This window comes from Delphinapterus leucas, chromosome 7 (assembly GCF_059928025.1).
Source record: "Delphinapterus leucas isolate spDelLeu-1000000601 "Yukka" chromosome 7, BTC_Dleu_Yukka2, whole genome shotgun sequence".
NCBI lineage: Eukaryota > Metazoa > Chordata > Mammalia > Artiodactyla > Monodontidae > Delphinapterus > Delphinapterus leucas.
In genome coordinates, this window is record NC_143135.1 from 97254757 (window position 1) to 97277162 (window position 22406).

Consider the following 22406-nt stretch of genomic DNA (forward strand, 5'->3'; position numbering starts at 1 on the left):
GTCTGAGGTGATGCTGTTTCCATATGTGTTATCTTAGTCTTATCCCACCTGCAGGGGAGATGTGGTTCTTCCCATTCTAGAGGAGAGAACTGAGATTCAGAGCTGATAAGTTACTTGTCCAAGGTCACAGAATAAGTGGAGAGAAAAGCTGTGCTTGAGCCTAGGGGGCCTATCTCCAAATCCAGCATTTCACCTCTCAGACCGTGTTGCCAAACGGGTCCACCAGCTCGACAGGACAGGATAGATGGGGAAGGTGAGCTATGGGTTAGCCCAGGTTCTTAGATCAGGCTGGGAAGAGCATTGCATAGTCGATCGATGGGACAGAATTTAGGTCCAGGAAAGACGAGCATGTGTGTCCTTCTTAAGTGGAAAGTAAGGGTGTAACTATGGAATAAGCAGTGTGGTTAGACCCAGGAAGATGACGAGAAACAGAACAAGGAATGAGGTGGAAAATTAGTCGGGTAGCTTAGGAGCTAAGTGGGCAAACATGGAGTAAGCAGAATAATCCTTTCATGGGGCCCTTGGTGTGCTATTGAGATTGGGTTGAAAATGCCTCGAAAACTGCTTGAAATGCCTTGTTGGCTGGATACTTGTCTCTAAACCTGGAATAGTCATTAGTCTCACCACCTAACACCATCTGTTAGGTCCAGTAGCCATTCACTTCAAATGTGTGTTAAGCACCTGCTATATAATATATGAGGTGCTGCTGGCATTCACCCAGATCACATTCAGCGCTGCAGGCCTGGGGTTTGAATGCCCAAGGGTAGTTGCATCTGGAGCAGGGAAGGTTCTATCTACGGAGTCATGGGCTGTTAGAGTGCTAAGAGATCTGGGAGCTGATCTAGTTCCTTACCTGTCAAAGTGCAGCCCATGGCCCAGCGGCAGGGCACTGCCTTGGAACTTGTGAGAAATGCAAAATCTCAGCCCCCACCCCCTGACCCACTGAATTAGAGTCTGCAGGTCGACAAGATCCCCGGGGGGATTCCTGTGTGCATGAAAGTTTGAGAGCAGGAATCTATTTGTTCCAGCTTTTGCCTGTATCCTGCAACAAAGCCCCTTTCCCTGGGGCGTCTGTCCACATCAGGCCTTTACAGAGCTTGGACAAGAAAACTGGGCAGCTTAGTTCACTTCCAGCCTCCTGGCAGCTTTTTCTTAATGATTTTTCTTAATAATTTCAGGCCTTAGCCTGTGCTGGGGCATCGAGCTTTCCACGGTTTCATTTAAGCCTGTTTTTGTGATTCAACCTACATTCCAGAACCAAAGCTCCTTGACCATACCCCATACGAAAAATTTAAAAAGAATTGCACTCAACAGAGCCTTCTGTCTGAGGAGGGAGAGAGGAGCGATGTAAACGGAGTAGTGGACGGTGTCAGGGGTTCTGGGGCACCCAGCAGGCAGCTGTGCGGGAAAGGGGGTGCCCCAGACCGATTCTCCACACAGATGGAGGAGAGGAAGCTTCCACCTCGCTCTGGGTGGCCCTTTTCTTATTGGTGGCCGCTCCGGGTAAACAGTTGTCGGGTGTAATGTAGTGAGAGTTACAAATGGCAGAGAAACTAACTTCAATAAAGTAGAAAATAGACAACTGATTGCGAGGTTTGTGTCACAGAAGATTTCCCTCCTCGGCCTCCCAGGGGCAGGCGGACCGGGAGCTTTGCAACCAGCTTCCCGCATGCTGGTGGGGAGGTGGGTTCACCCAGGTAGAAAGTGTTGGCGCCTGGGTGGGGAGGTGGGCGGCACAGCTGCCCGGAAGGCTGTCACTTGACCCATGCTGGGGTCTTGGCCGTGGGCTGGGCGTGCCAGTCAGCGTGGAGAGAAGGAAAGTAGAAACGCCTGGTGCCCTGCATGGCGCGGAGAGTCCTCAGTCTTAGCCAGTAGAGAGCCGTGCTCCTGCGGGGGGACCCCTGTCCCTCCCCTCCTATGTTACGTGGGCAGGGTGGCAGGGAGGTTTGCCGGGGAGGGAGCAGAGAGATGCAGACGGGGGCGCTCACGTCCTGTGTTCCGGGCTCTCCTGTGACCCACAGGCTCCGTCTTCCGGGACGAGTTTGATCTGGCCATTCTCCAGTTGCAGGAGAACAACCGTCTGGAAATTCTGAAGCGCAAGTGGTGGGAAGGGGGCAAGTGCCCCAAGGAGGAAGACCACAGAGCCAAAGGTAAGGGTGGCCAGGGCCTCCCCTCCTGCCTGGAGGACCAGAGCTGCTCGTGTGGCGTCCAAATTCCAAGTAACGCCAGGTTGAGAACAAGCCTCGGAAGGAGCTGAAGGCCGGGCTGGGACTGGCTGGGCTCATCCCTGTCCCAGGGTCTTGGGCTTACTGTACGGCATCCACTCCCGCCCACTCCCGAGTCCTAGAGATGCCACCCCTGCCATGCTTCCTGAGTCCAGCCACTTCTGTGCCAGCACCACCTCTTCCGCCATGGCCCAGGCCACCAGCACCCCACAGTCATACGATTACAACAGCCTGGGCTCCTTTTCCCATGCTGGCGCCTCTGCACTGTTCTCTCCACCAGAAGCCAGGGTGATTCTTTGTAAGACGCACGTAAGGTTGCAGCCTTGGCCTGCGCAAACCTTCCAACGGCTTCCCATCTCACTCAGAATCAAATCCGAGCTTTCTATGGCCTCCTGACCCTTCCTGATCTGTTTCCCCCTTTTCTTCCTGTTCCCCAAGCCTCCCAGCCCCCTCCCACCTCAGGGTCTGCACACTGTTCCCTCAGAAGGTCCCTCAGAGAGGCCTTCCCTCCCCACGCCACACATCTCTCCCCTTCCCTCGGGCTCTGCTTTTCAGAGCTTATCACTACCTGATAGTATAGTTTCTATTCATTTGTTTACTTTCTGCCTTTTCGACTAGAATGTAAGTTCCATGAGGGCAGGGTTTGTCTTCCTTACAGGGCTGTCCACAGGGCCTGGCACATGGATATTTTATTGAATGAATGATAAATACGGCTGGATAGAAAGCAGTCCCTGACTGACGTGTAGTTGAAGAGTGTCGAGGGTCCCTGAACACCCAGCATTTTCTATAGGGGGAACATATCCAGGATAGTCTCGGGTTACATCTGTTGTAGATCCATGAATGCCTGTTAGTTATTTTTAGAATGCCCTTTCATTTTCAGAGTGTCCTGGCTTGGGCAATAAATCATATGGTCACCCCAGTAATCTACTGCAGCCTTGCTAAAATATGCAGCAAATTTACCTATGCACACTAGCCCCTGGGGAGGCAGCTGGGGAGTAAAATGAATGATGCTGTGTGCTTCCCTCTCTGCTCAGCGTGAGTGATTATCCGGGATGAGACAGTAAGGGAATGACTTTATGTTTCTAAGGGTCTCCCTGTGCCTCTTGATCCTTTGAGGAGAGGGCTCAGGAATGTGGACCTACAGGGACAAGCCCTTTGTCGTTTGGAGGAAATGCTGCCCCTTCCTTTGCAGGAATGGTGGGATGCCACACCATTCTTGGCTCTCCACTCCCCAAAGGTCAAAGGTGGAGGAGACTGACTCTGTTTGTTCAGAGAAAAAAAGAAATGGGGGAGGTACAGAGAAAAGTATCAGAAAACTTTCGTGGATTTGATAGAATGCACTAGATGTTGAAGACGCCCAGGACCAGTATAGGAAAGGAAGCGGGGAGCGGGACATTGCAGGCAAGAAGCACCTTGAGGGAGGATGCAGAGGCAGAGATCGGTGCAGCGGGCAGGGTTGTGAGTGGGGACCGCAGGTGGTGTGGGTGTGAGAAGAAAGATTCCCGTGGGGAGATCTGGGCTGCCTAGACGGTTCGAACCCGGGAAGGTGTGGATGGCAGGATGTGCCTCCACCGCCCCCTCCCCAGAAGAAGACTCATGGATTGAAAGCAGTCTAAATCTGACTGGGCCCAGAAAAGTCAAAGTAAAGTGAGATTATTGGTAAGATATTATATGTCCATGTTTTTCTGTGGGAACAATGAACTTCAGAGTGGCGGGAAGGAGCGCCATCTTACCAAGGAGTTGGAGGGAAACAGTAGTGGCCTTTGATCTGGAGTAATTTAAAATTTAGGGTTGGCCGAAAAGTTCGTTTGGGTTGTTCCATAACATCTTACGGAAAAACCTGAACAAACTCAATAGAAACAGAGAGGTGGACCTGGGACCCAGAGTGAAACAAGAGAAATGTCCAGGTTTCTGTTGCCCTAGAAGCCCCTGGTCGCCCTCCAGCTGCCCCTCCCCACAGTGGGTCAGGTGCCTTCCGTGATTTTGGATGGAGCCTTCAACACACTACGTTACAACTCTTGGTTTCCTCTGCCCGGGTGATGGCACCTTAGATGTGGACCCGTCTCACCCGCTTCTGTGTCCCTGGCCTCCCTACAGAGCCTGGCACGTAGTAGGGGCTCTGTGGGATGTGTGATTAAAGCCACTGACTGGTAGCTGTCAAAAGCCACCAATTACTGTCCTCCTGGGCCACGCTAAGGTGGCAAATGAAACCGTGCTATGATGCTTTCCCGAGTAACCTTCACGCTCACAGCTCTCTACTCCTTTCAGTTGTTCCTGCCTCTGAACAGCTGACTGAACATATGCGGGGATGCAGGGATGCTGTAGATGCGGGAGGCCGGAGCAAAACGGGGTGGGCAAGAGCAAGGGCTCAGAGGGGTGCAGGGAACCCACAGGCTCCCCACCGGCCCCCCGCTGCCAGCTCTGTCTGCTCCGGGCCTCCCGCCTCTTTTCCTTACCACTAGTTGTGGATCTCCTGGCTTTCCTTTCTTTTATAAACCTGACCCTATTTGATCTCTTTGAGCCTGTTTCCCCTCGAGACTCACTACCGAGTTGATCCCAACTCTCCAGTTTCCCCTTTCATCCTTGACTCCTAAGCCCAGCCACAGGCCCTTCCCCTTTGTGCCCTTATTTCTTTGTGTTTATTTTCACTGCTAATCTATAGAGAAACAGTTGGAGGGCAGCAGATTGACAAGGATGGGGATGACGACACAGGAGCTGGGACCTTACAGTTTTCACTCAGGCACCTCAATTTAGATTGTCTCTCTCTCCCATTAGAGATTTCACCCGAAGTCCAATGGGCTCCCCCCGCGCCCCACTCTAAGAATGGGGCTCACATATTTCCCTCCTGCCCACCTATTTGTTCTGCTGACAGCCGCTAGGTTGGTTCTCTCCCCTGAGGCAGTGTAGACAGGGTTCAAGGTCACAGGCACTGGGTCAAATGGACTCCACTCCATAAATGGCCTTGTTATATACACTGTGAAGCATCTTTAAGCCTCCGTTTCCTCCTCTGGAGAATAGAACTAGAAATAATAATGCCACCTCCCCGGGCTATTGTGAAGACTGAACTAGATAAACCATGTTAAACACTCAGCAAAGCACTGGCGCAAAGGAGGTGAGAACCGATTTTATTCTAAAATCTAGGCCTAAAGAAGAAATTGAGGTCTGAATAGTATCCACAGCCACGAGTACGCCCATCCACTCCATGTTCCTCAAGGCTACATAGCTTTTCTAAGATGAACACTCAGGGCATTGATTTGTCTGTTGATAGTTGTCCCCCATGGACTATGAAAATCTCAAGTGCAGGGTCCGTGTCTTATTTATTTTTCTATCCCAGTGACCAGCATATCATCGGACATTTCATCCGTATTTGATGAAAGGATGAACAAGTAATGAATGAATGGGCAATCATCTCAAGAACGTCCAGACTGGTCCTACTTTTGAAGTCTTTTTTCCCCCCAAACAGGAGCCCTGACACCCCATGTAGACCACTGTGTATCAGGCACTGTGCTGGGCTCTGAGAGTATGAAAAACAATGAGACATGGCCCTGCCCTCAAGGGGTTTAAAGAGAGGCACAGATTATCACTATAATGGTGGCACTGTAGGAATGCTTTCATAGAGCTGGACAGAAAGTGTTATGAAGCCCAGAGAATAAAGTGATTAATTCTGCACAATAGTCGGGGAAGGTTTACAGAGACATTGGGCCATGATGCATTCATTAGGAGTCACAGCTTTAGGAAGGTTGTGGAACAGAGTTGTCACACTCAGAAACTGGTTTGGATAAGTAGGATGAGGTTGGAGTTAAGAGGGCATTGAAAACAAGGTCAAGGCATGTGGACAGCAAACCAGTATGTCCCAAACTTTCCAGGGAAAGAATTAATAGCAGAGGACCCTGAGTATGCATGTTTGGGGATCTGGGGACAGAGTCTAAAGCAGCCCAGCATGTTTGGAATTTCCTCTTCTGTTTTGTCCTAAAAACACATGTGAATTTTGCATCTGACAATGTAATAGGGGCATGTTTATGTAATAGAAAAATGCTTTTCACTCCTAGACTCTAAGTAAAATCAGTGTACCAGGAAGATGCCCTGTAAACACCCCAGAGCTTTGCATATGCCTTGGCACACTAACAGCACAGTGGACCGAGTTGGAGACATTGGTGGAAGACCTCAAAGGTTCTGGAGTGAGATGTAGCCTCAGGAAAGCAGGTGCTGTGGATGGAATTCTGAGCTGTCGGTGGCATTCATGTTCCCAGGGCACAGTCATTGCCTCGGGAAGAACGGAGTCCAGTTATTGGCTTTAAGTTCCAAAAGAAGTTGTTCCAACTCAGCAGAGACAATGTTCTTAGAATTCACGGTTTTTGATTTGCTAACAAAGTATCACTATTTTGGAATACAGAAGGCCAGTACCTGAAGGAAGCTTTGCATAAAGCTAACACCAGAAGTTCAAAGAGCCAGGCCACCCAGTCTGTGAACCAGATAAAAAGATGCAGACCAGGAAAGGATATGTTAGAATGTGGCAGGTCCCTGAGAAGGAGCCTTGTGCCCTGCTGGGAGGGGGAGAGTGCCAGAGAGAACTCCTAGATTCGTTGGGGATACCAAGAGGTAAAGAGATTTTTGCTTACTTCTGGAGTTTGGCATGCCCCATAAATACGTGTCACGCCATGGTGGAGTGGGTGCGTGAGAGATAGCACGTGGGGACCCAGGGCAGAGAGGTCCCAGGGATAGATCTCCATTTTCTGGGGCCCCAGACAAGGATATTGGAATTCTAAGAGGAATCTGGCATTAGGATGGGACATCTAACCCCACCCCCATGACACATAATCTCCTTCCCAGCCCCAGACCTGAAATACATCCAGGAGTGAAGGGGGAACAGAGAAAACACCGTATTTAACTGAATGTAAATCTGAAATTTAAAGTGTTTTTTTTTTTTTTTTTTGCGGTACGCGGGCCTCTCACTGTTGTGGCCTCTCCCGTTGCGGAGCACAGGCTCCGGACGCGCAGGCTCAGCGACCATGGCTCACGGGCCCAGCGGCTCCGCGGCATGTGGGATCTTCCCGGACCAGGGCACGAACCCACGTCCCCTGCATCGGCAGGCAGACTCTCAACCACTGCGCCACCAGGGAAGCCCCTGAAATTTAAACATAAAGAAATCGCTACATTTTTGGCAATCAGGTGGAAACGGGAGTTTGAGGTAGATGTTAGGTACCTTTATAGGAAAATTAAGCTGTTGTTTTTGCAGAGTGGTTGGCTTGGGATATTCTTCCCCATTCTACAGAATTTTAGGAAGCCTGGTCTGACAGCAGAGCTCAGGATGGATGGAGAGGAGACACAGGGAAAGCAGGCTCCCAGCGAAGATGGAAAGGACTGATCAGGAGGCTTCGTTCCACTCCGCACTGGGGGACCGAATGTTCCCTGGCACGGAGAAGGGAACTGAGCAGATGAAGAGGGAAGATAAACAGTGGAAGACATCCTGCCCAGGTCCCACGTGCTTCGGAAAATGCGAGGGTTCTACCAGCCAGCCGATGTTAACTTGCCTTCATGCGGTCGTCCTTGGGAACGAGAGGGGGAGCTGTATTAATAAGTGGTGATGTCCAAGAGGGGTCTGTCTGGGAGATACTGTGCAAATCACCGTAAGAACCAGGGCTTCGGCTCCCAGCCCAGCCACAGCAGCTAGTGCCAGTTTAATGCAGTGGCCCCATTTCTGCCATGGCTGAAACCCAAACAGACATTACTCAGAGAGACTAGAAGGCTTCCTGGCTGAATGAAAGTCCACGTGACCTCCCCCAAGCCAGGCCAGAAGCACTAGCCTGGAAGGAACAGAGCCACTGCTTGGTCTCCCTGTGACAAATTAGCCACCAAACTTCCGGAATAAAACTCACTGCTCGAGAGACACCCCCCGCCCTGTGGCAGAAGAACAGGGACCAGTCTGGCCTGAAAGATCTCTTCCTTTAAGTCTTTCATGGTGGCCAGGAATGGAGCCGCAGGACCATGTTTTTTCTTGTGTCTCAAATTGAACAAAGGGCAGTCCTTTTCATTTGCTTTCCAAAGCAGCTTCCAGGGGATCTTTCTTTTCGTGGTTGGGATCAGTTGGCTTCCACATGTGCCTAAAGAAAGGAGGAGGAGATGGAGAAGACAGAGAGGGATGGAGGTGAAGGGAACTGTGAGGGCGGTCCTGTTCTCAAGAGATCTCTGAAACTGACAGTGACATCAATTGCAATGTACCAGACAATGTGCAGTGCCTCACATAATCCTTTTCTACTTCATTATCCTATTAAAATGTGAGAAATTTCAAAGAAAAGGATCTGCTGCTACTCCACTACTAACCAGCTCCGGTATCACTGCCAAATTCCAGAGAAGAATCCTCACATTGGGATGATGCCACCATCTGAGTCTTTGTCAGGTCTTACTTGGCTCTGGTGAGAACCTCAACATTACCCCTTGGCTTCATCTCCCCGTTTCTTTCCCTGCCTATAGCTCAGTGACCAGCTACCTGCATACACAGCTGAAAAACGCAATGGCAGATCATGTGGAAGACTGGAGAATTACAAAAAGAAGCAGGCTTCATTCCAAGCTGTTTCATTTTCTTCTGCCTTGTCTTTTCAAAAACACTTATTTTATTTATTTTCTCACTCAACTCCTATAAAAAGAAATATCGCTAGCCACTCACAGAGGCCAGCATCCCAATTCAAGGGGATTGGATTACCGAAGGCTTTGCAGAACAATTGCCAGACAAAAAGGTAGTCGGTGAATTCCAAGGAAATTAAATACTTTTATCTTGAAAAACACAAGCTCACAATCAGGCTTCAAAGGAACATAAATACACCACCAGGCTGTGAAAATCAGGGTCCCCTTTCAAGGATGGAAAAGAGGCCGGTGGCATTGACTCACAAAATCCTTAGAGAGCAGGAAGTTTGCTGTCTGGCACGGCGGGAATGAAAGTGTAAGACATCTTAGCAAGAGCGGGGGCGAGTGATGAGGGGGGTTGGGGGAATCGCGGGGACGTTTTCCTTTCTCTTTCTTCCCTGGGGGCTCAGCTCTATTATCCTGGTTCTCTGGTTTCTCTGGAGAGGGCCAAGACTGGAAACCTGAATATGGGAGTTTAGATAGTGTCTCGAAGTGATGCTTGCCGAGGAAGCCTCTTCCTAATCAAATCAGATTGACTCTGCTAAGAGACGGGGAAGCTCCGGGGGAGGGGGTGCCAGAAAGCGCGATCGGGAACAGAGGTGAACCATGGCCCAGTGTGTCTGCGTCAAAGGAGGTCAGCAGTTACAAAGACCACAGCCCCACTGTGTCTGGAAAGTGAGCCAAGATTAAGTCAATGGATCATCGATTCAGACATTTGCTGTAATGTTCCCAAGGAGAGAAGGGGGTTTTATAAGTGGAACTAATAGCCCGTACATAGGTCTCACTTCCCCAGTCACTGGGGGTGAGGGTGGCGTGGTCCTAGGAATGAACTCAGTCACAGGGAGCCAGGTGGAGGTCTGTTATCACGCCCCTTGCAGCATGAGGGACCATGGGGGCCCCGAGTTCTGGGGAGAAGTGATATGGGGGTAGGGATACGGGCTCAGGCTCTGGCTTCCATCTGGACCTGGCACTTCCCCTCGCCAGCCGTGGAGCCCTGGGCAAGTTCCCTGACTCCAGTACCTTGGTTTCCTGGTCAGGAACATGGAGGTAAGGGTAGTGCCAATTTCACAGGGCAACTGTTAGGATTGAATTAAAATGTTTAGCCTGGTAACCTGGCTCATAGTAAATAGTCATAAAGGTCAGCTTTATTTTTATAAATATTAGCTGGGCAGAGTCAGATTTATCTAGATTTCACATCTGAGCTCTGAAGACTTTGGGCAAATTCTTGAAGTTCTCTGAATTTCCATTTCTTTAATTGTAAAATGCCAACCGTGGACTTTCTTTATAGTATTTTTAATGATAATTGAATGAGATAATGTTTTTTTTTAAATGAGGTGCTTGAGCTATATTTTGATAAATTGTAAAGTACCTCTCCCATAACTTGTGTTTGGATAAATTGCAATATTTATCAGATTCCTCTACCATCCCTCTTCTATTCTGCGTTCCTTTCTCTACCCTTCTGCCATCACCGTCTCCAGGATCTGCTAGGTCTAGTCAACAGACGTCATGGTCATTGCAAGAAGAAATGGCAAACTTAGTATTTCACAGTCCTCAGCAGTGCAAACATGACGATTCGCTTTATGTTTTCTGGGAAGGTCATACGGGTCGGCTCACGTATGGGCACGTGAAGTTGCTGTTTACAACAAATACGTCCATGGAGATGGGCCCACTTAATGTATTTGCATGGATGTAGGTGAATGTAGCTCTGAATTAGGAAGTGCTGGAAAGTCAAAATGGTCAAAGAATCCATGTTTTTGTCAAATATGTTCAATGTGGAAGATTGCACCAAGCTTCAGCACCTAGCGTAGTGCTCAGCTCACGGGAGCTTTCTTGAGAAAGATGTGTTGACCAAAGTCAAAGACTAAATACACTGTCCCTTGACGGGATTGTGGTATAATGGTCTCTCCTCCCCCTGCACCTGCTCTGTGGCTCCTGTGACTCTGCCTCTTTGCTTCCCAGGCTCCCATTCAGAATGAGCTTTCCTGCATCGCAGTTAACAAATTTCCACAGTGCCATCTGGAGATATGAATGGGTTTTAAGGGCTGGGACATACGTGCACCTGAATCCAAGAAGCGATTATTTGCCAGTCAGAACGGAAGACAGAGCAGGTGGGTGGGTGGGTGGAGATTCAAATCTACTCAGAGATTCTCCCTTCCAGGTGGCCATTCTAGTTCTAGAGACAATGTTCTTCATTTGCATTTGTCAACTATCATTTGTATTTGTGGGCAATCTGTGAGTGACACACCACAGTTGGTCTTCAATCAACCAGGAGTTTGTGGGGAGAGTTTGATTCCATTTCGGTTAATACAGTCTTATGGCTGAGGCCTAGCTGAGGCTCAGAGACTCAAGTGTCAGGAGAAAATCTCAGTTTCAACGCCATCTGTCTGGATGGCTTCTGTGAGGTCCCGTCTGAAGAAGGGAAGGGGGAGTGATGAGATGACTCCCCTGCCGGTGTGGAGGGCCTTGGGGTCAGCCTGGAGGGAGTCCACATGACAGGCTCCTCTGAGTGAGGGCTCTGAGCTGGGGAAGGCATTTGACTTCTAGGAGAATGACTAACGACAGCGTTAACGGAACTGCTGCTGTCTCCTAACTCCGCTTCCCTCTCCCCACTCCATCTGTTTCTCAACTCCGACTCTGCCAGCAATCTATTCTTGCTTCCACTTTCCAATAAGTTCCTAAAGGCACCAATGGTATACAAGCCCCGCTCCTAAGAGGAGGGGGCCACTCAGCGAGGAGTCAGCACGCTGGAGCCAACACCCGTGATTAACATGCTGGCCCTGAAATGCGAGAAGCTGGGAAAGAGAGGCTGTGGGGTGTTTCAGTGACTCACGGTTTCTACCAGCATCCTGTTCAAACCTGAGCTCCTCAGAGAAGCTTTCCCTGATCTGATCAAGATTATCCCAGCACAGATCACCTGTCCATTTATAACCCTATCCCATCCCCCCCACGCCTGCCCGCAACCGCGTGTGGTCAAGTCCATGCTGTGGATCGTCCACATCATGTTCAGTCCCACTCTGGCCAGCCACAGAGTGCAGTCTAGGCCACCAGGCTGGGAGCACTGAACGAGGGCTGGCCCACTTTATGATTATTTTAAACAACATTTAATTAGGAATGAATACATATCACAGTATGCATCCAAAGCTTTTGAGAATTCATGGTTCTACACCTGGGATGTCCTTATCCTCTTTCTCTCAGCTCATTTTTTCAACAAACATTTATTGGGCTCTTATGATGTGCCAGGGGTTATAGAGTTGAACAAGACATGGCTGTTCCTCTCAAGGGAATCACAGTCTAGTGGGAAATCCAGATATATAGCATGAAACTAATTATTATTTTATGCAATATTAGAGTGGCATATGTTGTATCAGAAAGCATCTCTGATCAGAAAGATCACTCAGGCAACTAGGTGGACGGTAAAGTTGAGGAGGACACAGCTACGAGCAGGGAAATCACTTTGGAGATGCTGCCAAAGTCCAAGCAAGAGATGGTGTGGCCTTGAGCTAGGGAAGTGGTAGCAGAGAGAGAGAGAGAGAGAGAGAGAGAGAGGGTAAGAAATTGAAAAGTATTTAGGAGGTAAAATCAGCAGGACAGTGCATGGAGGAGAGATAAGAGGCCAAATGCAGGGAAATGGGAGAATATGCCTCAGAGCAGGCAAAGGCAATTGAGAAGATTGGTGGAGAGCAGAGAGCAATGGCTTCATAAAAAGCCAAGAAGTGGGAGTTCCCTGGTGGTTCAGTGGTTAGGATTCGGTGCTTTCACAGCCGTGGCCTGGATTCAATCCCTGGTGGGGGAACTGAGATCCCACAAGCCTTGCAGCGTGGACAAAAAAAAAAAAAAAAAAAAAAAATGCCAAGAAGGGGGTGTGGTTGACAATGTCAGGTGTTACCAGAGGTCACTTAAGATTGGGACTGGAAATTTTCCGATAGGTTAGAAACAAAATGTTCGTTGGTAACCTCAGTGAGCTTGGTTTTAGTGGTACAAGACAAAATTTCATGGGATGACAAGTGAATATCGGGAGAATAAAAGTGAATTCAGACGCAATCATTTTCTCCTTTAGATACCATAGACAGACCACCTAGCGCCTAAAAGATTTTCAAGTGTTCAAAATTATGTTTGAGATCTGAAAAAAATTATTAGCTTCAAAATGCAAAAAGAAAACTGCTAAATCAAATTAAGACATGTAATTAACTATCTCCAAAATGTAACGTTGTTTCGACTTCATTAATTTTTAAATTTAATATTCATAAAAACTTCATTACATTTAGAAACTTTTTTTTTTTTTTTTTTTTTTTGCGGTACGCGGGCCTCTCACTGTTGTGGCCTCTCCCGTTGCGGAGCACGGGCTCCGGCCGCGCAGGCTCAGCGGCCATGGCTCGCGGGCCCAGCCGCTCCGCGGCATGTGGGATCCTCCCGGACCGGGGCACGAACCCGTGTCCCCTGCATCGGCAGGCGGACTCTCAACCACCGCGCCACCAGGGAAGCCCTAGAAACAATTTTTTTTGGTTTGATTTTTCTCCTTTTGCAAACATTCTCTTGTATGAACAACGACTGCTGAGAAATCACAGCCAATTATACATTAACTGTTGCTTGCCACTCCATCACATCAGAAGCAAAATTTTTAAAATGCATTTAACATAAGATGTGGGTGCATTTTCTCCTACTTGCTTTCATGTGGGATGGGTCTTCAAATGTAAGCCTTTTAAGGACTGTCTTAACATAGTTCTGATATAGACAGTTTCAAAAATCTTGCCTAGGGAAGGAAGGAAAGAGAAGGGTATTCACTAGACAGAGCTGGAGGGAGAAGGATTTTGTATTTTTCTTTAAGAAGGGAAAGACGTGAGTGTGTGTGTGCACTGAGGGAAAGAGTCAGTAGGGGGAAAAAGGTTGGGGAGGGCTGGGATGGTGACTGAGGGTGACAGGGAAACACTAGAGTCCAGATGGCCGAATTGGACTCGAGGAGGGGAGAACACCTCTGCAGAAACACGAGGGGAGGTTGAAGCCCTTCAAGGGGATCCTTGTCTTTTTCTACATCAGGCAGAGCTATCCCAAGGTGACAGGAAAGTCTTGTGGTACCTCACCAGTCACTTGGAGCTCTGTTTACCTGAACAGGTGGGCATCTTTGGTATCACAGTCATCACTTCCCCTTCACTGGGGAGCCCTTTCTCTACATGGGCTGGCTGGAGAAACTAGTTTGTCCATGATGCTCAGATGCACGTCCCAATACCCGGTTCTCACCACCCCTAGATCTGTGGCTGGACACCCCAGCTATGTCCTTGGTGCATTCCCCCTTAAGTGTCCCTTTTGTCCCCGGATGTTCCTATGGTTAAAAGCCTTCTGCCCAAATGGTCCCAGGTTAGGGGGGCAGGTGAACAAATGAAGCCCAAGCACCTTCCTCTTGGAGGGTAGAAATCTACTCCAAACGCTATGTGCCTTCCCTTAGAACTGAGTTTTTAAGTCATCTCCTCTTTCTGATTATTCACAATAGAGGATGTTTACTCACACAGGTACCCAAGAGTTGGCTGTGTGGACCTGCAGACCAGAGTATACAATCCACTGGGTACATTCATGGTGTAAGCCCTTGGAGCCATTGTAGCAGATTATTGGTGTAGGCAGGCACTGTGCCGAGCTGTGTTATTTTCAAAACAAAACAAAACAAAAAACCAACAGACAGCCATTTGAGTCTTTGTGAAAGAAAACCCAAGGAATCGTAAAATGGCTAGGTAGGGCCATTTTCCCAGCTTTCCAAAGTGTAGGAAGCAGTGTCAGATTTCTGCTTCTGATCCATGGCTCATCTCAGTGTGGTATGAAGCTGGCTTTCCCTGACACCGACACAGCTCTGTGTCCCGTGAAGGCACTGCTGGTTGAACAAACACTCAAGTGTGCAGGCATTCCAACAGCACAGGACATAAGCTACCCTCTTGGCATTTTTCAGGATAAAAGATGCTTTTTGATTTATGATTGCGGCTCCTCTTGAATCAGGGTTTCATGTGTTTCTGACACTCCCCTAACGTTTGGGTTTCTCTAGTACAAAAAAAAGCATCCAATTACATAGCTAACTCAGTGTTGGACACAACCATATAATTCCAGAAATATCTATTGAGTATATATGATATGCCAGGTATCATGCTTGGCAATGAGGTTACAACCAGAAACTGCCTACCTTCAAGGAACTTAGCCATACACATGCTTCCCAAAATACCAATTTGCAAACAAATTTTAGGCCTGGCTGGAAAAGAATCACTTGTGAAATGCATTTTAAAGTATAGATTCCTGGGCCGCATCTCCAGAGATAGGGATTCAATATGTCTGGGGTGAGGGTTAGGAATCCATACCTTTAATGAGCTCCCCAGGTGGTTCTGATGGCAGCCAGGTGCGGGAACCACCTGGGATAAAACGTTTTACTTTCCAAGTAAGTCTATTAGTAACACGTTGACACAATTAAGTCAGTGTAATTTTTTCTATCCATAGTTTGGTTACGACAGTTGCTTTATATGAAGCAAACACAATATTAGGAAGATTGATGAAATTTTTATGAAAGTGCTAGAATTTACTGGTATTTTGCTATCATGTCTCTATATGCTAAATCAAAATTTTCCTTAGCCCTTTTCTAAAACTGACTGACCCTCCCACCCCAGAAAGCTTCTCACCAATCTCCTCCACTTGCATCTAGAGCCCTTTCCCCTCTTCTACTCCAGCTATGCTGCATTTTTGGTTCCAAAGAATAATTATATCTCAAGGAACATGTGTGTAAAATGTCTACAAGACTCAAGTTCTGGTCATTCAGCATTTTTGGTAGAATGATTATGTCTCCCAGCTCTTTTACACTATTTTTTGTTCGTTCTCACTTTCTTACAGGACTGGGAATGGAGAATATTGGTGGAATCTTTGTGGTTCTTATTTGTGGCTTAATCGTGGCCATTTTTATGGCTATGTTGGAGTTTTTATGGACTCTCCGACACTCAGAAGCGACCGAGGTAAACCTTCTAAGGGGTATGACCTATAGTATTGGCAAGCAGGGCCAAGTTCACAGGCTCACACAGGGACAAAGGTCATTTCAGACAGAACTTGTGAAATCCCACAGGAGGGTGGGGCACCCATGGAACAGCAGCACAGCGGAAAGAATCCCAGTTCCGAGGACAGGAGCTCAGGGTTCAGGCTTCATCACTTACTAATTATGCAGCCACAGAAAGGGCACATAACCTCTCTGGGCTTCAGATTCTTCTTTGAAACAGCCCAGTAAATAAATCTGTGAAAAATGTTTTATGAACAACAAAGACTTACACGACTATGATTTAAGATGTAGTGTTATAAGGGAAAACAGGCGAAAGTACCAGGTTACTAATGGAAACGATGGCTTTGGTTCTTCCACCTTAAGTATGTTTTTGCCTTGCAGGTAAAGCTGTTTAGAGGTATCCCAGTTCACGAGAGCTCCTAATGACATCTTCCTTCTCAGGGATTTTGAATAAGTTTAGTTCCCAAACCTGTGGCTTAGAAACTGGGTTAATATAAACTTCACACAGATGGAAGAGTCTGAGAGAAGGAAGATGACTTTACCCCATTCTATCTCCATTCCAGGGCACAAATCATTACACGCTACTTGCATTGTTTGGTTTTTGAAATATACTGGCCTCTATCTCAATCTCCCAACTCCTGATCATCCTAAAATCTCCTTCCCTAATTGACAGCTCCTCACAGCAGATAACAGTACAGAAGAGTATAGCACCCCTATAAACCTAGGCGGTCCAGCCTCATGTAGGGCCTCCATTCAACACTGCTGACCAGTCTTTTCCTTTTCTGTGCTCAGCCTCTTTCCCACTTCCCAGTAGGACTTCCAAGCCATCACCCACTCCTCACATCCCTTTGCTCCTCCATGACTAATTTTACCTCCTGCCTCACCTGGAACTCGGGAGTGACCAGCCCCAAATTAAAACACCCACCTGAAAATTTACCCACAACTGGAGCCACCCCCAGGGCTTCTGCAGGTGTTCTGGTCATCCCTCCATCTCTGCCTTGTTCCCACCTTTCCTCAGCTCCTCTAGGATTATCCTTTTTCTCCCCTTTATTTTTTTTTTTGCCTGCTCTCTCCCCCAAGTCCAAAACTATGCTCATGTTTATCCATATTTTCAAATAATAGCCATGATGCTGTAGCTCTTGCTCTACCCCTCTCCTCTTGCAAGCCCAGGTGATCCGACTGCCTCTCTCTCCATGTGCTCGCCTCCCATTCGGGCCTCACTCCACGGCAGCTGGCTTCTCCCCACCCCTTCCCCAAAAAGTCATGGCTGAGAGGTCTGACCCCTCCCAATGAACAAAACCAAAAGAGAACCCACTGGGCCTTATTGGACCTCAGTGTGGCCCTCGATGAAGTGGACCGCTCCTTCCAGAACTCTCTCCTCCCTTGCCTTGCCTGCTCCAAGCTCTCTTGGTTTCCCTCCTCCTTCCCTCTCCAGCGTTACTGGCTTTCTCCTTCTGTCCACCCCTTAAATGGCGGTGCTCTTACCTCTTCCTAAGACCTTGTTCAGGTGTTCCTGTCCCTGTGAAACCTTCCGGAGTTCTCCTGCCTTCTTCCCTGGACCAGAAAGTTGCTCATTCCTCCTCCTTTCCACCACCCCTGTAACCAGCACATAGAGCACTTACAAACTGTGTCAATTATTTTCGTATCAGCCTGGCTACGAGACATTGCACTGCCTGAAAGTAAGGACTGAGTCCTTTGTGTCTGTATTTCCACTGCAAAGCACAGTGTTTGATACTTAGTTGACAGTCAATAAATATCAATATATGTCTTTATGTTCTTGTCACATATAATAGATTAGGCAGGTGGAGGTGTTTTTGTTGTAATTATTATTAGAAGCACAGAGAAGTTAAGTGACTTGACTACAGTTTCTGCTATTCACCAACAACCTTGGGTCCAGAATCCAGGTCTCAAGTCCTAACTCAGGCCGTGTTCCATTAGGGGAGTCTACTTCTCTGTAGCTGCTTCAGGTAGAGGATCTGTGCACCCTGGGTTATTCTCCCAAGAGCTCGCCAGTGGTCTGGATGTACCTTGAAAAATTCAGTGAGGAGTTCGAGCTCTCCCAACATCTAGAAAGAAGAGTAAAGGCTAAGTTAACTATTTGACTATGGTAGAACAACTATCCTGTTGATAGAACGGGAAGACTGGAGGAAGGAACATGAAAGAACAGAAAGCTGCCTCTCCCATCCTAATGGGAGAAAGTGTCCTTTCCAGCACAGAGTAGAGAAGAAAGCAGAGCATGCATGTGCTCTGCAGTATGTAGGTTTAGGTTCAAATTCTGGGTCAGCTGTTTGTTAGTCGAGTAATTTCTGGCAAGGTATCTAACTTCTCTGAGCCTCTATTTCCACATCTGTGAAATGGGTATAACAGTAGTAGTCGTGGTACAGGTTCAAGATTCTTCATCCACAATTCTGAAACCTCAAAAGCTCAAAAAGTTCCAAGCTTTTTGTAAGTTTGATGCCAATGCTTTTGGTGACAAACCTTGACTTGGACTTGTATGAGGCTAATGTTTATGGTCTTTAACTCACTTGGTGTGAACGTATATTCATTTTGCTACAGAAATATTAATGTGTTTGAATACAGGGTCTTCCCCAGAGCCCACTGGAAGTGATACATATTTTATGTGCATTGTATTACCTTGTCAAAATTCAAAATATTTTGAAACACAGCTGGACCCAAGAGTTTCTTATCAGGAGATGGCAGAGCTGCAGGAGTAGATTGCCTTGTTTTTGTTATTATAGTTATTGTTAGAACGCAGCCTTTCCAGCCATAACCAGCTGATTAAAAGAAATGAGACTCTTTGGCCTGAGAACAGAAAGTTCATGGAGACATGGTTGTTTTTTCACAGGCTTGAACGACTGACATGCGGTAAAGGGATTATTTATTTAGTCGGCTTCAAGGTCCAAATTTAACTGGGATGGATGGATGAAAAGTTCAGGGAGAGGAATTAAGTCAGTAGAAGGAAGCAGCGTTTAAGGGTAATCTGCAAAAATGGTAGGGGCACCTTCCCAACATGGTGAGATCAGTGTCTTTGAAGCTGTTCAAAGACGAGACGACCAGCTGGTGGGATGGTATGGAGGATGTTTGAATATTAAATAGCGGGTGGAAGTGAGGAGGTGGATTGAAAGACCTTCAAACATGTAAGATGATATAATTGTGAAACACTGCACCCTAATCGCGCGCCCGAATGAGCCCGCAGGGGACCCTCGGGGGCTGGTCCTGAGAGGTCGGGCTGTGACCTCCTCGTGTCCTCCAGGTGTCCGTCTGCCAGGAGATGGTGAGCGAGCTGCGCAGCATCATCCTGTGTCAGGACAGTGTCCACCCGCGCCGGCGGCGCGCCGGGCTACCGCCGCCGCAGCCCCCCATCCCCGAGGAGCAGCGCCGGCCCCGGGGCACCGTGACCCTCAGCAACGGCAAGCTGTGCGGGGCCGGGGAGCCTGACCAGCTGGCGCAGAGACTGGCCCAGGAGGCCGCCCTGGTGGCTCGCGGCTGCACGCACATACGCGTGTGCCCCGAGTGCCGCCGCTTCCAGGGCCTGCGGGCGCGGCCGTCGCCGGCGCGCAGCGAGGAGAGCCTGGAGTGGGAGAAGACCACCAACAGCAGCGAGCCCGAGTAGCCCCGCCGCCGAGGATGCTCGGCTCCCCGACCCGCTGCGGAGGCGGGATGCGCTGAGCCCGCCATACTGCCGGCGGGGCCCCCGGACTTGTACAGCGTCCACCCTTCTCTCCAGATTTTGGATCCAGTAACTTTACAAAACGATCAAAGAGCCTGACGCCCCAGCCGGAGACGGCGCCCTGGTCCGGGGAGCTGGGGCCACCCAGAGACGTTGAGCCCGAGTGGCCTGGGACGCTCTCCCACCTGGCCACAAGCCCCCTCTTCCCGCAGTGGGCCTTTCCCTCCCAACAAAACTAAAGAGTCGGGGTGGGAGGGGTCCCTGCCCAGACCATCTGATGGATCGGTGGCATCATCAGAGGAATTTCCCCCTAGGAAGGGGCCATTGTACCCTGGGTCTAGTTCTTACAGGAAAAAAAAAAAATTAAACTCAACAGGGAAGTTTTTCTTTTCTGGATTTGTATATTTTTGTTAATGTTCTTTTGTTTTCTCTGTTTCTCTCCTTCCTTCCTTTTCTTCTTTGTTGTCTCAATTCTATTCCTTTGTTTCGTTTTCTTGGAGGGGGAGGCTGGGTTAGGGAATTGAAGTCACAATAATCCCTGTTACCATTTTCCTAAATTTTAGGATATGAAGCGGCCAGTGCATCAGACTCCAGATGTTGAACTCTCCTTTCTGTGTGGTGACTGGGGCCGCAGGGCATGTAGGAGGTGGTGAATTAGGTGGAGAATATCAAAGAAAGGTCCAGTAAGTTTTTAAATGCCAAAACCCAATTAACTCATAGTTTACTGAGAGACCTTGAAATGCCTGGGATTTCAGAGGTTAATTTGTCCTTTCTTTCTCTCTCTTTTCGACTTTCCCTATGATTGGGTTTGATTTGGTCTTTGGTGAATGTGATCTCTGAAGAAGAGAGATAACGGAGGAGAGTAGAAGGCACAAAGTATCCCAGGCCCTTGTTTAAGGAGCAGAGAGGGTAAATACAAATTTCCCCAACAGTGGCCTTGGCTTCAGCAGGAACGTGCTGTCTTCAAGTGGGGAAGGATGGGGCTGCCCTGCTGGTCTGGTACATACTTTGTCAACTGCACCTCTTTTTAATCAAACTCGGTAGCTGCCTATGAAGCCAGACCCCCCAAGGCTATCATGGATTGGGTGATTTCTTGCTACTAGATGTGAGACCTCGGTGCAAATGTGTGTGTGTGCGTGTGTGTGCGTGTGTGTGTGTGTGTGTTTATTATATGGGAAGATCTTAAGTAATCAAGAATTTGCCAGGTTCCTGGGAGAGAGGTAGGGTCTTGTAGTCAATACACAGGCCTGGGAACTAGGGACTCTTGAGTCCTCACCTAAGCATGGGCAGTAGCCCCCCTTGTATGACTTTACATGAAGCATCTCACTTCTCTTTCATCTACACAATCGGAGTTACTGATGCTTTCCAGGCTGTCAGATGCCTGCTAAGTACTTCTCTACTTGTGAGATGTTTGCAGTGTCCGGAGCACTCAGCGGGAGGGGTGAAGCTTCTCAGCAGCTGTTTGACTTTTGGTTGGCTTCGCCAGTTGGGAGTTTCACACAGAGAGTTTTCATTTTCTGATTGAAAACAAATTCTATGCAATTTCTGTTTGTCAACTTAGAAAATTCAGAGGAAAGAGAACTAAACAGCCACCAGGGCCATCTCCCCCGCTGTCACCACCTTGAATCAAATTGTCTTCACGTTGTTTCTGTTCTGAACGTACCAAAATAAAGACACCTTTGCAAGACAACGAGCTTAATTCCACGCTTTTGCCGTCGACATTAGGTCGACATCTTCGTTGTGCCAGGACTATTAGTTAGAACTGCCATCCTGGGGGTACCCCGATGGTTCCTATAAAGGATGCCAGTTTTGTCCTAGGCTGACCTCTTCTCTCTTATGAATTTGAATCTTTTTACTTTTCCCTCTTAAACCATCAAATGTCGGCAAGCTCTGCAGGACATGAGTCTTTTTTTAAACCTTGCTTAGAGCCTCCTGGAGAAACGTGGATTTGGTGGGAAGGGCACCTGAAGGCAGATGGACCGCAGACTGCAATGGTGCCATGCTGCCCCGACCCACAGCTCCATTCCGTGCTTCTGACAATGTGGTCCCTACTGTCAGATCGCATGTGGGGCAGGAAGGGTTGTTTTTTTTAAAAAAAACAAACCAAAAAAACACAAAAAAACTCCTTTTTATGAGCAAGATATCTTGATCAATAGCAAACTTTTATAAAATGGATTGGTGAAATAAACGTCCACATGAATCATTTATAAAGTCTGTTTCTTTCACGGAATAAAGATAAGACTGACAGCGCTAGGCAGTTTCTATCAGCTGCTGGGACCATTGCTGCACCTCACTCAAGCTGGTGAGTGAATCTGCAACCAGCTAGTTCTCTTCCTTGGTTTGTCTCCACTTTTTATCTGTTGGTTGTCGGCTTTCTTTTCCATTCTGTATTTTCTATCTGATTCTGTATACTGTATAAAGCCGTTTTTTCTTGTCTGTTTATCTTTCTTCGACTGCAATATTTACAATAAAACAGAAACAAACCCTGAAATGTTAGTGATGGATGAAAGCTGTTTGGGTTTGGAAAGAATGGTTTGGTGTGTCTAAAATCCAGGTACTCTGAAAGCAAATAAAAGTAGAAATCCACATTTTGTCTTCCCCTCCACCTGCCCTTTTCTCGCTCCCTCTCCATTCCCTATCCTCTTCCGCTCTTTGTTCAGACCCCAGAAAAATCTAGGTGGCTTCTTTCAATTTGTAGTCCTGGAGGCAGAGCCAATCCCCCGCCCCTCCCCAAACGGATACACATGTTAATGAAGTTCAGGATTCATAGGGTTTTGTCTTCCTAAATGCACTTTCACAGAATAGTCATCTTGATACCTGGGGTAACTCTAGTCAGATATCACCCCAGATTCCACTGGGAGCTTGAAGATTACATCAA

At 48.0% G+C, this 22406-nt stretch overlaps 1 protein-coding gene across 1 annotated transcript in view; it reads left to right on the forward strand.

Moving 5' to 3' along the window:
- Nucleotides 1-22010, forward strand: part of GRIK4 (glutamate ionotropic receptor kainate type subunit 4) — a 327108-nt gene extending 305098 nt beyond the window's left edge. Inside the window, exons 17-19 of the mRNA XM_089915709.1 lie at nucleotides 2022-2150; nucleotides 15702-15820; nucleotides 19112-22010. Coding sequence (XP_089771835.1) covers nucleotides 2022-2150; nucleotides 15702-15820; nucleotides 19112-19471 — 608 coding nt within the window. The 3' untranslated portion in view covers nucleotides 19472-22010. The remainder of the gene's footprint in view (nucleotides 1-2021; nucleotides 2151-15701; nucleotides 15821-19111) is intronic.
- Nucleotides 22011-22406: the final 396 nt, after the last annotated feature.